Raw genomic sequence first — 15,674 nt, 5'->3', positions numbered from 1 at the left:
TTGTAATATCACACTGGCCTCTGAAAACCTTGTGTCTCCCATCTTACAGCAAAGAAAGCAAACGGCACACAGCGCGGTTCAGTGGCGAAGTTCTCAGACACGCGCAGGATTTAGTCCGGCTTTCATGGTCCAGGATTATTTAAACATCTGATTCTAAGGGGAGGTTTGAAATCAGAATTAGGCCTTGTGCTTCTGTGTAAACATATGGGAGGTCAAATACAAAACATATTTGAAGCGGATGAAAGATTTTCATGTCTTCCTGATCATGTCTGTCACATGTCTTCCTGATCATGTCTGTCACACGTCTTCCTGCTAATGTCTGTCACATGTCTTCCTGCTCATGTCTGTCATGTCTTCCTGCTAATGTCTGTCACATGTCTTCCTGCTCATGTCTGTCATGTCTTCCTGCTAATGTCTGTCACATGTCTTCCTGCTCATATCTGTCACATGTCTTCCTGCTCATGTCTGTCACCTGTCTTCCTGCTCATGTCTGTCACCTGTCTTCCTGCTCAGGTCTGTCACATGTCTTCCTGCTCATATCTGTCACATGTCTTCCTGCTCATGTCTGTCACCTGTCTTCCTGCTCATGTCTGTCACATGTCTTCCTGCTCATGTCTGTCACCTGTCTTCCTGCTAATGTCTGTCACATGTCTTCCTGCTCATATCTGTCACATGTCTTCCTGCTCATGTCTGTCACCTGTCTTCCTGCTCATGTCTGTCACATGTCTTCCTGCTCATGTCTGTCACCTGTCTTCCTGCTCATGTCTGTCACCTGTCTTCCTGCTCATGTCTCTCACCTGTCTTACTGCACATGTCTGTCACATGTCTTCCTGCTCATATCTGTCACATGTCTTCCTGATCATGTCTGTCACATGTCTTCCTGCGCATTTCTGTCACATGTCTTCCTGCGCATGTCTGTCACATGTCTTCCTGCTCATGTCTGTCACATGTCTTCCTGCGCATTTCTGTCACATGTCTTCCTGCGCATGTCTGTCACATGTCTTCCTGCTCATATCTGTCACATGTCTTCCTGATCATGTCTGTCACATGTCTTCCTGCTCATGTCTGTCACATGTCTTCCTGATCATGTCTGTAACATGTCTTCCTGCTCATGTCTGATTTGTAATATCACACTGGCCTCTGAAAACCTTGTGTCTCCCATCTTACAGCAAAGAAAGCAAACGGCACACAGCGCGGTTCAGTGGCGAAGTTCTCAGACACACGCAGGATTTAGTCCGGCTTTCATGGTCCAGGATTATTTAAACATCTGATTCTAAGGGGAGGTTTGAAATCAGAATTAGGCCTTCTGCTTCTGTGTAAACATATGGGAGGTCAAATACAAAACATATTTGAAGCGGATGAAAGATTTTAGTCCTCGGACGTCTTGATCTTAAGTTCTCTTTTTAAGAAACAAGCTGAACAAACGTTAGCGGCAGCCGAACAGCGTGCAGGAGAAACTCTGATGTTTAACCTTTGAACCAGAGTAGAGGAGGAGCACTCTGTGGAGGATTGACACCACGAAACTCCATCTTTTGTTAGTGTTTTGATTGAGAGCCCCCTAGTGGCAGAAAATACATTTTGTTCAATTAACTCCATGATGGGATCTTTTCATTTACTTACTTTCTCCTTCGTTTTCCTTATTATTTTAGTTTTTTTTCCAATTTTAATCTTTTGACCGTATCGTGTGTGTGTGTGTGTGTGTGTGTGTGTGTGTGTGTGTGAGAGAGAGAGAGAGTGTGTGTGTGTCCTGTGAGCCTAGCTGTGTGTAAGTGGTTTTGGCAGGCCTGTCTGTGTATGCAGGCAGCACATGTTTTCCGCTCTATTTGTGTCTGAGTGTGTGTGTTTGTGTGCGCGCGCTCACAAAATGCTGTGTGCTTCTGGTTATGCATGTGCAATGTGTTTATGTATCCAAGGATGATGTGTGTATGTGTGTGTGTGTTTGTGTGTGTGTGTGTGTGTGTGTTCCTGGACAATAATGACTAGATATGACAAGGTCACTACTGTCATTTATCTGCCACATAGACGGACAAGGATGGCATGTACAAACATGTGAAAGCATGTACTGTATGTATAAGTATATTCACTGACACTGCTTTATCGTTTATTGAGACATAAACTCATCAGGAAAATGTTACTGAGGTAATAAATTAAGAGAGAAGTAGAAACATTTTCTCATAGACTTCTATAGAACCAGAGGAGTCTCCTCCTGCTGGAGGTTAGAGAGGAGTCTACTGCTGGATGTTACAGAGGAGTCTCCTCCTGCTGGATGTTACAGAGGAGTCTCCTCCTGCTGGATGTTACAGAGGAGTCTCCTGCTGGAGGTTACAGAGGAGTCTCCTCCTGCTGGATGTTACAGAGGAGTCTCCTACTGGATGTTACAGAGGAGTCTCCTCCTGCTGGATGTTACAGAGGAGTCTCCTGCTGCTGGATGTTACAGAGGAGTCCTCCTGCTAGATGTTACAGAGGAGTCTCCTCCTGCTGGATGTTACAGAGGAGTCTCCTGTTGGATGTTACAGAGGAGTCTGCTGTTGGATGTTACAGAGGAGTCTTCTGTTGGATGTTACAGAGGAATCTCCTGTTGGATGTTACAGAGGAGTCTCCTGTTGGATGTTACAGAGGAGTCTCCTCCTGCTGGATGTTACAGAGGAGTCTCCTCCTGCTGGATGTTACAGAGGAGTCTCCTGCTGCTGGATGTTACAGAGGAGTCTCCTGCTGCTGGATGTTACAGAGGAGTCTCCTGCTGCTGGATGTTACAGAGGAGTCTCCTCCTGCTGGATGTTACAGAGGCGTCTCCTCCTGCTGGATGTTACAGAGGAGTCTCCTCCTGCTGGATGTTACAGAGGAGTCTCCAGCTGGATGTTACAGAGGAGTCTCCAGCTGGATGTTACAGAGGAGTCTCCTGTTGGATGTTACAGAGGAGTCTCCTCCTGCTGGATGTTACAGAGGAGTCTCCTCCTGCTGGATGTTACAGAGGAGTCTCCTCCTGCTGGATGTTACAGAGGAGTCTCCTGTTGGATGTTACAGAGGAGTCTCCTGCTGCTGGATGTTACAGAGGAGTCTCCTGTTGGATGTTACAGAGGAGTCTCCTGCTGCTGGATGTTACAGAAGAGTCTCCTGTTGGATGTTACAGAGGAATCTCCTGTTGGATGTTACAGAGAAGTCTCCTGTTGGATGTTACAGAAGAGTCTCCTACTGCTGGATGTTACAGAGGAGTCTCCTCCTGCTTGATGTTACAGAGGAGTCTACTGCTGCTGGATGTTACAGAGGAGTCTCCTGCTGGATGTTACAGAGGAGTCTCCTGCTGGATGTTACAGAGGAGTCTCCTGCTGCTGGATGTTAAAGAGGAGTCTCCTGCTGGATGTTACAGAGGAGTCTCCTGCTGCTGGATGTTAAAGAGGAGTCTCCTGCTGCTGGATATTACAGAGGAGTCTCCTCCTGCTGGATGTTAAAGAGGAGTCTACTGCTGGATGTTACAGAGGAGTCTCCTCCTGCTGGATGTTACAGAGGAGTCTCCTGCTGCTGGATGTTACAGAGGAGTCTCCTGTTGGATGTTACAGAGGAGTCTCCTGCTGCTGGATGTTACAGAGGAGTCTCCTGTTGGATGTTACAGAGGAGTCTCCTGCTGCTGGATGTTACAGAGGAGTCTCCTGTTGGATGTTACAGAGGAATCTCCTGTTGGATGTTACAGAGGAGTCTCCTGCTGCTGGATGTTACAGAGGAGTCTACTGCTGCTGGATGTTACAGAGGAGTCTCCTGCTGGATGTTACAGAGGAGTCTCCTGCTGCTGGATGTTACAGAGGAGTCTCCTGCTGCTGGATGTTACAGAGGAGTCTCCTGCTGGATGTTACAGAGGAGTCTCCTGCTGGATGTTACAGAGGAGTCTCCTCCTGCTGGATGTTACAGAGGAGTCTCCTCCTGCTGGATGTTACAGAGGAGTCTCCTGCTGCTGGATGTTATAGAGGAGTCTCCTGCTGGATGTTACAGAGGAGTCTCCTCCTGCTGGATGTTATAGAGGAGTCTCCTCCTGCTGGATGTTACAGAGGAGTCTCCTGCTGCTGGATTTTACAGAGGAGTCTCCTCCTGCTGGATGTTACAGAGGAGTCTCCTGCTGGAGGTTACAGAGGAGTCTCCTGATGGATGTTAGGGAAGATGCAGTTTAAGACACTTCTGCACTGGCTTCACTCTTCAGAGTTGGTAGTTGCTACTCGGCTCTGGTGGAATTAACATATCAAAAGAGACACACAGATACTCTTATCATCACTCAAGCAGATACTTCAAAAGTTGACATGTCCTTTTCAGATCTCTTTGTTTCTCTCTCTCTCTCTATCTCTCTCACACACACACACACACAACACACAAACACACACACACACACACACACACACACACACACACACACACACACACATAAATGTTAAACACACTATGTAAATATCTTGGCTTCAGAATGGATTGCTTTGTAGGACCTCCCCCCCACCTGGACGTTTGTCCCTCTCTGCAAATGGCTTCATGTTTAGAGAGGGATCATTGCAGGAACGTTTCTCGCTCGGTGAACCAATGTCCAACCAGTCTATCTCGTTATTCATGGAGAAGCACCGATCTTATCCTGAATATGGATTTCTGCCAATATTGATGTAATTCTGATAGTTGCAACGTTTCCATAACATTTGCATTGCTTTTGAACTGAAGTGTTAGTAGGATCCACAGACCAACAGGTGCAGGAGTGCACAAACTCCTGTTGATGATGAGTTATCACCTCCTAGTTAGTAGGTTTACAGGAGAGGACGCTGGCGTTGTTTGCTCACCGCTTCTCCGTCTGAACTCCTTCCTTTTTTGCAAAACTTTTTCGCACCTCAGCAAGCTCCAAGCCAGGTGTTGAACTGTCTTTCATTTCAACTGTTCAACCTTTTTCTGCTGTGGAATACCACCTCCACGGCTGGAATTTACTTGCTGCCCTTACTCAGCCAACGAGTGGCTGGTGGCTAACGCTAGCTGCTACATCGCTTCATCGCTCATTATGCTCACACTTTCAACTCCACAGCTACGTAGGTTTGTTTACTTCCAGCACGGACAATCCATTACAACCATCTGGTCAGCTCCACGTACCGTCGCACATCTGACGCGTCTTCAGACCGCACCCGCTACCACATCATATACTTGGAACACCACTCGACGGCTGCACTCCCGGCAGCAAAGAAAACCTGGAACGGAACTTTCCTCTCACCGCCGTCTCACACCAACAGCATCTATTCTAGACAACATCAGACCTCTCCAGCCTGCCACCACCGCACCACCCTCCCTCTCAACCAACCTTGCCCTCCTCAACATCCGGTCAATCAACAATAAAGCCCCCATCCTGCACAAACTCATCCTTGACAAAACCCTGGATTTTCTTCTGCTCACTGAAACCTGGCAACAACCCAATGACTTCTTCTCCCTCAATCAAACATCCCCCCTTGGTTTTAACTACATCACTAAACCTCGCCTCACCCGTCGGGGTGGTGGCCTTGCTGTTATCTACAATCAGAACTTCCGGTTCACAGAACTCCCCCTCCCCCCAGTACCATCCTTTGAGTTCCTCGCCTTCAAAGCTCTCTCCTCAATGACAGTTATTCTCATTTACCGGCCTCCCTCATCCCTCCTTCCTCTCTGATTTTACTGAACTCCTCACACTAGCCTCATCCATCTCCCCACGCCTGTTACTGCTCGGTGACCTTAACATCCACATGGACTCCCCAACCTCCAAACTCTCAGCTGAATTCTCTACTCTACTGGACAATTTTTCTATCACCCAACATGTCACCTTCCCCACCCACGACAAAGGACACATCATTGACCTTGTCTGCTCAACAAAACTGCTCCCAGTACTCGACCTCCACCCATGCCCCTTTCCCCTCTCAGACCACAAACTCATACAATTTACCATTGCTTACCCCTCCTAAGCTCCAACTAATCAGCTCCTCTAAACCCACAACCTGCTCCCTTGACCCTCTCCCAACTCCTCTACTGAAGTCCTGCCTCCCTGTCCTCTGCCCCTACCTCACTCAACTCTTCAACTCCTCGCTGTCCCATGGAACCGTCCCATCTGGCTTCAAAACTGCCGCGATCACCCAAATCCTCAAAAAAAAACGGTCTGGATCCCTCCTCCCTCAACAACAACAAAACCGAACACACACCATTGACGGCACCACTGTTTCCCCCTCTCCTCAGGCACACAACCTTGGCGTGATCTTCGACCCCACCCTCTCCCTTGAGCCCCATATCCGCCATATTGTCAAAACTTCTGTGGAGCCTCTTGTCCACAGTCCGTTACAGGGATGACAGAGAGAGAGTATAGTGTCACACACACAGCTTTATTCGCACACAGGTAAATTGATATTACAGGCACCGCTGACAGGTCGCTCTCCTGTCCGCTGCTCTCCAGACTGCGCTGCTTCGTGGCTGCAGAAGCGTCTCCGTCTCCTCTGGAACCCAGCCTACTGCGAGAGCACAGAACCAGGCCATCACCATGCATTTATTATGTCACTGATTACCTGATTCCGTTCAGCTGTCTGGCCTCCAGCTGGGACACTGTCTCTCCCCAGCAACCGGCGCCCTAACCACACCCCACTGCCACAACTTCCTTTTAGCTCCTCCTTAATATCGCAAAAATCAGACCTTCTCTCACCCGCCCAGCAGCTGAAAGACTGATTCACGCCTTTATTTCCTCCCGCCTTGACGACTGCAACTCCCTTCTATATGGTATCACCGCAAGCTCCATCAACACGACGTCCACTTCTTATAAACGGGCTTTGAGTAAGAACCTGAAAACGGTACGCTGTAATCTATGTAATGATTCAAGAATCAAGAAATTATTCTGAAATTACGACACCAAGAATCAGCAATCAACGTTTTGAGTACAGTTTTATCATAACCAACTAAAATAACATCCACATTTTTATTTAAAAAGCTGACGCACCCTCTGATGTTAAGAGTCCCAGAAAGAAAAGGATATAGATTATAGCCTCTGCTCTCTGGTTCAAACCGCTAGTGTGAAAACAATTCACTTTTACTAAGCGCACCGACTTTCTTTTTCTATTTCGAGGTTTGAGTTCTGATCCCAACATAAAGCTGCTTCATCGTTAGCATCATGGCTTCACCTTCTATTACAGGGTTAGCCGCAGCATCCTAGCATTAGCTTGTCCTTGTAATTACAGTGATTATCAGCAGAACCCCCTCCCCTGTCTCTCCATCTGTCCCTGCTCTGTCTCTCACCCACTCTCTCTGATCCTCTGTGTCCACCAGAGTTTGTTAAATGAAAAGAATTTCACATTTAAATCCTCTTTTATCTTTTCTCCTCTCTCCAAATATCTCTTTCCCACCTAAAGACACACACACACACACATACACACACACACACACACACTTTCTCTCTCTTTCTGTCTCTTGCCCCTCCTCTTCCTCTTGCTAGATTTTGTTGTCTTAAAATAGAGACTGGTGTCACCCTCTCTCTCTCACACACACACACACACACACACACACACACACATAGACACACACACACACACGCAGACTGGCAGTGATGTCACTTTCTCTCACTCCCTAACCTGCAATGCCATGACATCATCATCTCATGCCATTACTCACCAGATACATACACACACACACACACACACACACACACACACACACACCACATACACACCCCATGCATTCGTGCACAAATACACAAATTCTGGCGCACACTGCTTAATCACTATATTTCACTGAAAAATAAATGGACATTTTGTACGTCAAACAATGCAGTAAATGTACTCAGTTACTTTCCACCTCTCTCACACACACACACACACATACACACACACACACACACACACACGCACACACACACACACAGGGTCTTTTATTGGACACATTTCTCTCTTCTTTTACTTCACCGGCGTGTTGGCCTTGATGTCGCCGCTGACTGTTAAGCAGTGACATGATTTAAATCAGCCGGCCTTCTTTTTTTTTAATCCAATCATCTTCCAGGAACAACTTGTTGACTCAGCGTTTAATCCAATCAGGTCGTTTTTTTAATAGAAATTAGTTGTTGCCTTGTAATAAATCCAATACAAAGATTTACAGTATGAGCGTGAAATATATTTGGTACCGTGTCCTGCCTCACTGTTTGGTATTCACACAGACTTCTGATGTGAAAGCTTTGGTCTTTACTAAGAGAGCGGCGTGTTGGGGTACCAGGGTATCTAAACTAAATAAAGCATCCTGACACACACAAAGCAACACTTTAATTATTATTGTTTAATGTTGGTTAAAATTTCAGTCATGTCTTTGTCCTGACTGTGTTGTCGTGGATATTTATCGTTCACAACATTGTGGTATGAAACAGAGAGGAATCAATAAAGCACAGACACAGATATCGTTGATTAATTATTATTTTGTTGCACAACAAACACTAATAATGAGAACACTACCTGCTTCCAAGCACAACCGCGTAGTGTCCCTCAGACAAAGACAATCTCGCCCCTTATATAGGAGCTGCACCAACCCTGTGGCAACATACATCGATCTACTTCTATTGCCTCAAACTTCATGGCACCAAGGTAATCTATTCCAGATGCAAAGGTTACCTTCTTATGACCTTTGAGATCATGTTGTCAGAACATATGTTGTTATTTACATATGGTATGGATCTTTATATAGGGCTCCTGATGTAAACTTAATGAATAAGACTTTGTTCATGTCGCTTATCTTAACAGTCTCATGTAATATTTTAATATTAGAAAACATGTTTGGCTCATTGCCATCATTTAAACCCTTTTGGACAAGTATTAAATCTATTTATCTTGTTTCTTTGGAGTATTTGAGTGTTTGTTTATGATTTATTGGAGTCATGTTTGACATTTTACTGCTCCGTCTATCTTTGTGATGTATGTGTTTGTGTGATCATTTGTTTAATCCCTTTCCTTACAGACATGGACACACGGCGGCGTCCAGCTGTGCTCTGGTTGATCTTTTTATATTGTTTGTTTATTTGAGGATGGGAAGAAACCATCAACCATCTCCGTCGTGAAGCTCGAAGTGGCTCCGGCCGTCGCCATCTTGGAGATTAGCATAATATGTCGGCTTTAAATCAGAATGTAAATCCTTTAAACTGAATTAGTTTGGAGACATCAGTACAGTGTGGACGTTTACTCTGCACCAACATGCAACCATGTCGTAACCTTAAGATGTGCTTTGTGGTGGCCGAGTCCCCATAAAGTGACAAACAAGAGTAATACAAGGACGCACACACACGCTCACTTTAAGTGCTGACCTCATGCATGGCTGATTCATGGCTTATTCATTTTATACAAGGACAGGTCTATAGGGATGATAAGTGTGTGTGTGTGTGTGTGTGTGTGTGTGTGTGTGTGTGTGTGTGTGGTCATGTATGACTCAAAGGGGGGGTGGGTATAGGCAAAAATCTTAACCCCATGCTGAAGCGTCTGGAAAGAGATTCAATAATTCATATGTTCTATATTTCCATTTCTCTCTCTCTCTCTCACTCACACACACACACACACACACACACTTCCCAGAAAAGGAGTAAATGCATCCTTTCAAATGCATGCACTCATCACTCAACCGAGCACATACACACACTCCGATGCACACAAATACCCAAGTGGTCCAACACACCACACAAGAACACACACATTATACATTCCCACAGAGCGCACACACACACACACACACTCGATGTGCAGACGATGAAACCCTGTTGACATGTCGTCTCTTATAAAGCGTGGCTCTTCTTCTCCCTCTCCTCTTCATCAGCTTCCTGTTTCTCTGTGAAGTTAAAGCCGCCTCCCTGTTTGTTTCATGTCGTGAGCCGTTGCTCGTCAGGCGTGCCAGACATCGCGTTCTGTGACCTACTTTGGCTCAGAGTGTGTATTTTTTATGAGACTGCGAGCTGCTCACAGTGCAAATGGAGGCACACACACACACAGATGTTTTGATATGAAGCAACACATTTTCATACACACCTTTTTATTTATTCATCTGCTGCATACCTTAAGCCTCGAAGGATCGCGGTTGGCTCAGAGACAGATGCTCTCCAGACAAAACACACACACACACACACACACTCACACTTTCACACAGTGACACACACACACACACACACACACACAGAAACATAAAAACAAACACAATTGCACAAGTTTACATAAATAATATTCAAAGTATGATACATGACACGCTTGCAGATGTGTTTGTGCAGCAGTTTGTGGAGAAGAGAAACGCTCGACTGGTGTTTCATGGCCAGGAGCTTATTTAATTTAGCCCCCTATGCTTTTTAAATAGAGTTCCCAATTATTATTTTTAATAAGGCTTGTTGACTAGCTTCTGACACTTGAGACATTGTGTTATTTTGCAGCTCTTACTGCACCTCAGTAACACATCAGTGAAAAGCCTCGTAGAGCTTGTGGCTACAGGAACAAACTGTGTTTACAACGAAGACAATGTGTGACACACACACACACACACACACACACACACACACACACACACACACACACATCACGCTCAAGTCTGCACACACCTTGGACATTTAGTAACTCAAGTGTAAATGATCTTTAAATTAAACCTGAACTTGAAGATAAACACGGTGTAAACGTTGTTGAGTGGAGAAGCCTCTTCTGCAGCTCCGCTGGCTTCTGGCTCGTCCACCTGTGTTTCTGTCGAGTCGTATGAAACATCACTTCCTGCACATCTTACGAGCGTTAACGTCTCATGTTGGTGTCGTGGTTCTGTGCCGCTAAATCGAGGCTCAGCAATAACAACACCAGAGAAAATGCACATATATTAAACAGCTGATCTCCGTCCTCTCCACAGAAGATCACCTGCAGCTCCGCCCTCAGCCCTCCGACCTCTCACAGCTCCGGGGCTCTCTCCACGTGTTCCTCTCCGGGTTCTGCATAAAGGTTCTCTGTGGTGTTCTGGAAAGCTCCATACGCCTCGGGGGCCTCGGACCTTCATGCGTCTCCCAGCAGCAGAGTCCACCCACACCTCCACCCACCACACCACCACCACCACCACCACCACCATGAGCTCTGAGCAGGAGTTTGGAGACGGAGCCATGGGAGTCACGCTCACACTGCGCCTCCTCATGCACGGAAAGGTGAGGGGGGGTGGGACACAATAAGTGTGTGTATCAAAGTGTGATATCTTCTTCCTCCTCACTTGTGATGCAAAAGTCATAATTATGGTTATTTGGGTCGATATTAAGACAGAAACGTCTGTTGATTTTTTGATTAAACTTGAATTCAACTGAATTCTAATAATATAAAAATAAATGATATAGAATACTATAGATATATATACATTTACATAATTAATATAATAATAATAAATATAAATAAATGATATAGAATACTATAGAAATATATATATATATATATATATATATATATATATATATATATTTACTTAATATAATAATAATAATAATAAATAAATACACAATACTATAGAAATATATATCCATCCATCCATCGTCTACCGCTTATCCGGGGTCGGGTCGCGGGGGCAGCAGCTCCAGTAAGGAACCCCAATCTTCCCTTCTCCGGGCCACATCCTCCAGCTCCGACTGGGGGATCCTGAGGTGGTCCCAGGCCAGTGAGGAGATATACTCTCTCCACCGAGTCCTGGGTCTTCCCCGGGGTCTCCACCCAGCTGGTCGTGCCTGGAACACCTCCCTAGGGAGGCGCACAGGTGGCATCCTTACTAGATGCCCGAACCACCTCAACTGGCTCCTTTCAACGTAAAGTACCCGTGATCTCGTTCTTTCGGTTATGACCCAGCCTTCATGACCATAGGTGAGGGTAGGAACGAAGATCAACCGGTATATTGAGAGCTTTGCCTTCTGGCTCAGCTGTCTTTTCGTCACAACGGTGCGGTAAAGTGACTGTAATACCGCCCCCGCTGCTCCAATTCTCCGGCCAATCTCTCGCTCCATCGTCCCCTCACTCGCGAACAAGACCCCCAGGTACTTGAACTCCTTCACTTGGGGTAAAGGCTCATTCCCTACCCGGAGTAGGCAATCCACCGGTTGAGAGCCATGGCCTCAGATTTTGAGGTGCTGATCCTCATCCCAACCGCTTCACACTTGGCTGCGAACCGATCCAGTGACTGTTGAAAGTCACAGACCGAGGATGCCATAAGGACCACATCATCTGCAAAGAGCAGCGATGAGATCCTCAGGTCACCGAATTGCAATGCCTCTCCTCCACGACTACGCCTCGATATCCTATCCATGAAAATCACAAACAGGATTGGTGATAAAGCGCAGCCTTGGCGGCCAACATTCACTGGGAACAAGTCCAACTTACTGCTGAGTATCCGGACACAACTCTCGCTTTGGGCGTACAGGGATTGGATGGCCCTCAGAAGTGACCCCCTCACCCCATACCCCCGCAGTATCACCCGGGGGACCTGGTCATACGCCTTCTCCAGATCCACAAAACACATGTAGACCGGATGGGTGTACTCCCAGGCCCCCTCTAGGATCCTTGCAAGAGTGAAGAGTTGGTCCATTGTTCCACGACCAGGACGGAATCCGCATTGTTCCTCTTCAATCAGAGGTTCGACTACCGGCCGAACCCTGCTTTCCAGTACCATGGAGTAGACTTGACCAGGGAGGCTGAGAAGTGTGATACTTGGCACTTGGCACACACTCTCTGGTCCCCCTTTTTAAATAGGGGAACCACTACCCCGATCTGCCAACCCCTAGGCATTGTCCCAGACTTCCACGCAATGTTGATGAGGCGTGTCAACCAAGACAGCCCCTCAACACCCAAAGCCTTCAGCATTTCTGGACGGATCTCATCAACCCCTGCGGCTTTGCCACTGTGGAGTTGTTTGACTACCTCATTGACTTCCAACAGGGAAATTGACGATGGTCCCCCAACAGCTTCCAGCTCTACCTCTACCATAGAGGGCGTGTTAGTCGGATTCAGGAGTTCCTCAAAGTGCTCCTTCCACCGGCCGATAACCTTCTCAGTCAAAGTCAGCAGGGTCCCACCCTTGCTGTATACAGCTTGGATGGTTCCTCGCTTCCCCCTCCTGAGGTGCCGAATGGTTTTCCAGAAGCACCTTGGTGCCGACCGAAAATCCTTCTCCGAACTTCTCCCACACCCGCTGCTTTGCCTCTGACACGGCAGAGGCTGCCGCCCTTCTAGTCCTTCGGTACCCTGCAACTGTTTCCGGAGTCCTCGCGGATAACATAACCCAGAAGGACTCCTTCTTCAGTCGGACGGCTTCCCTGACCACCGGGGTCCACCACGGCGTTCGAGGGTTACCGCCCCTTGAGACACCTAAGACCTTGAGACCACAGCTCATCACCGCAGCTTCAGCAATTGAGGTTTTGAACATCGCCCACTAAGGTTCAATGCCCCCAACCTCCATAGGGATGTCTGAAAAGCTCCGCCGGAGGTGTGAGTTGAAGATCCCCAGGACAGGGGCTTCCTCCAGACGTTCCCAGTTCACCCGCACTACCCGTTTGGGTTTACCAGGTCTGTCCAGAGTCTTCCCCCACCCATTGATCCAACTCACCACCTGATGGTGATCAGTCGACAGCTCCGCCCCTCTCTTCACCCGAGTGTCCAAAACATGCGGCCTCAGATCAGATGATACGATTACAAAATCGATCATTGACCTTTGGCCTAGGGTGCTCTGGTATCACGTACACTTATGAGCATCCTTATGTTCGAACATGGTGTTTGTTATGGCCATTCCGTGACTAGCACAGAAGTCCAACAACAAATGACCGTTCGGGTTTAGATCAGGGAGGCCCTTCCTCCCAATAACGCCTCTCCAGGTGTCTCCATCGTTTCCCACGTGTGCGTTGAAGTCTCCCAACAAGACTACGGAGTCCCCTACTGGAGCCCGCTGCAGTGCTCCATTCAGGGTCTCCAAGAAGGCCGAATACTCCGAACTGGCGGTTTGGGGCATATGCACAAACAACAGTTAGTTTTCCCCCCCATAATCTGAAGGTGTAGGGAGGCAACCCTCTCATCCACCGGGGTAAACTCCAACGTAGCGACGCCTCACACCTTGGGCAACGCCGGAGAAGAATAGAGTCCAACCCCTATCCAGGAGTATGGTTCCAGAGCCAAGACTGTGCGTGAAGTCGTTTTGAACCATTCTTAGTCTGGCCCCTCACCTGAGACCAATTTGCCTTGGGAGACCCTACCAGGAGCACTAGGCTCCAGACAACACAGCTCTCAGGTTCATAGGGACACGCAAACCTCTCCACCACGATAAGGTGATGGTTCCCAGAGAGGAGAAATATATATACATGTATTTATTATTATATTAATTATGTAAATGTATGTATAGAAATATATATATACATTTACATAATTAATATAATAATAAATACAAATAAATTATATACAATACTATAGAAATACATTTACATAATTTATATAATAATAAGAATAATATAAATTATATACAATACTATAGACATATATATACATTTACATAATTCATATAATAATAAAGACAAATAAATTAGATAAAAATATATTAAAAAATATATAAAATAATCTATAAAAGTACCTACACTACAGCCCCATGTTCAGAACAAGTAGGAACCAATGGGCTTGAGGCTGAGAGCCACAGACAGGAAGTCAGACCGTATTGAGGGACGGACAAACGTTTAGTTGGTGTTTGGCTGCAACGCTCTGAATCCTCTGTAGAATAGGAAACACTGGAAATGAGATCATGCCGTCCCACAATTCATAGCGGCATTTAGAGTGTCAGGAACATCAGGTCAGTGCGATTGTAAAGTCGAGGTTTGGAAAAGACAAAGGACGTCATTATGTTGTTCGATCTGCTCTTATATCAATAAACATTCAGGGTCATCCTTTAGAGGAACTCCAGATGTTACCTGTTTGATCTATGTCTGATGTTTGTCTTTAAATGTCTCGTTCTGTCACTTTAACCTCATTCAAAACAGAGAAATGTTCCACATTTAAAGGACTGAAAACAGCATGTAAAGACATGTATGCACTTAGTTGCTGATTATGGACAAAGAGTTTGAAACACAAGATGTATAAACAGTATAAACGTGTTTCTATCAGTTTCATCTGAACATTTGCTTCCCAAACATCAGATTTCGGGGTTTAAATGACAGAATGCTGCTTCTGAGGAGTTGTATTCTCTCGTCGTGTCTCTCAGGACGAGGACAGTAACTTCTGTTTTGTATTTTCTCCACAGGAAGTTGGAAGTATCATCGGCAAGGTGAGTTCTAATAAATAAAACCTTCTTCTGCATAGAAAGATCCTCTCAGATGCTTTGGTTCGCTGCACTTAAAAGACACATCTGAATATCGGGGAATTCAAATGGGAGAAAATGAAGCACTTAGTACTTACTTAGCATTTAGATGTCCCGCTCCCCGTCGCTTACACCGTGTGGTCGATTAGCTCGCGGTCTCCGACAGTAAGACGGCAGCAGAATCACGTGTCACAGTCGTAGTCTCTGCCAGGCGGTGGCGCAGGAAGTCTGTCAGAGACGTGATGTTTATCCATCACAGCAACACTTTGTTTCAGTGTCACATTCATAGTGTTAGACTGACTCCTCCGGACACACACACACAAACACATATACACACACACACACACACACACATATCCCAAATCAAGAAC

General features: G+C 46.2%; 1 protein-coding gene across 1 annotated transcript in view; it reads left to right on the top strand.

The window, feature by feature from the left end:
- The window catches only part of pcbp4 (poly(rC) binding protein 4), a 93,089-nt gene that overhangs the window by 36,673 nt on the left and 40,742 nt on the right, over window positions 1-15,674 (top strand). The window contains exons 3-4 of the mRNA XM_029430822.1: window positions 10,858-11,143; window positions 15,247-15,270. Coding sequence (XP_029286682.1) covers window positions 11,000-11,143; window positions 15,247-15,270 — 168 coding nt within the window. The 5' untranslated portion in view covers window positions 10,858-10,999. The remainder of the gene's footprint in view (window positions 1-10,857; window positions 11,144-15,246; window positions 15,271-15,674) is intronic.

Source organism: Cottoperca gobio, chromosome 5 (assembly GCF_900634415.1).
Source record: "Cottoperca gobio chromosome 5, fCotGob3.1, whole genome shotgun sequence".
Lineage (NCBI taxonomy): Eukaryota > Metazoa > Chordata > Actinopteri > Perciformes > Bovichtidae > Cottoperca > Cottoperca gobio.
The sequence above is the reverse complement of the archived record's forward strand: the minus strand, read 5'-3'. Positions and strand labels throughout refer to the sequence as shown.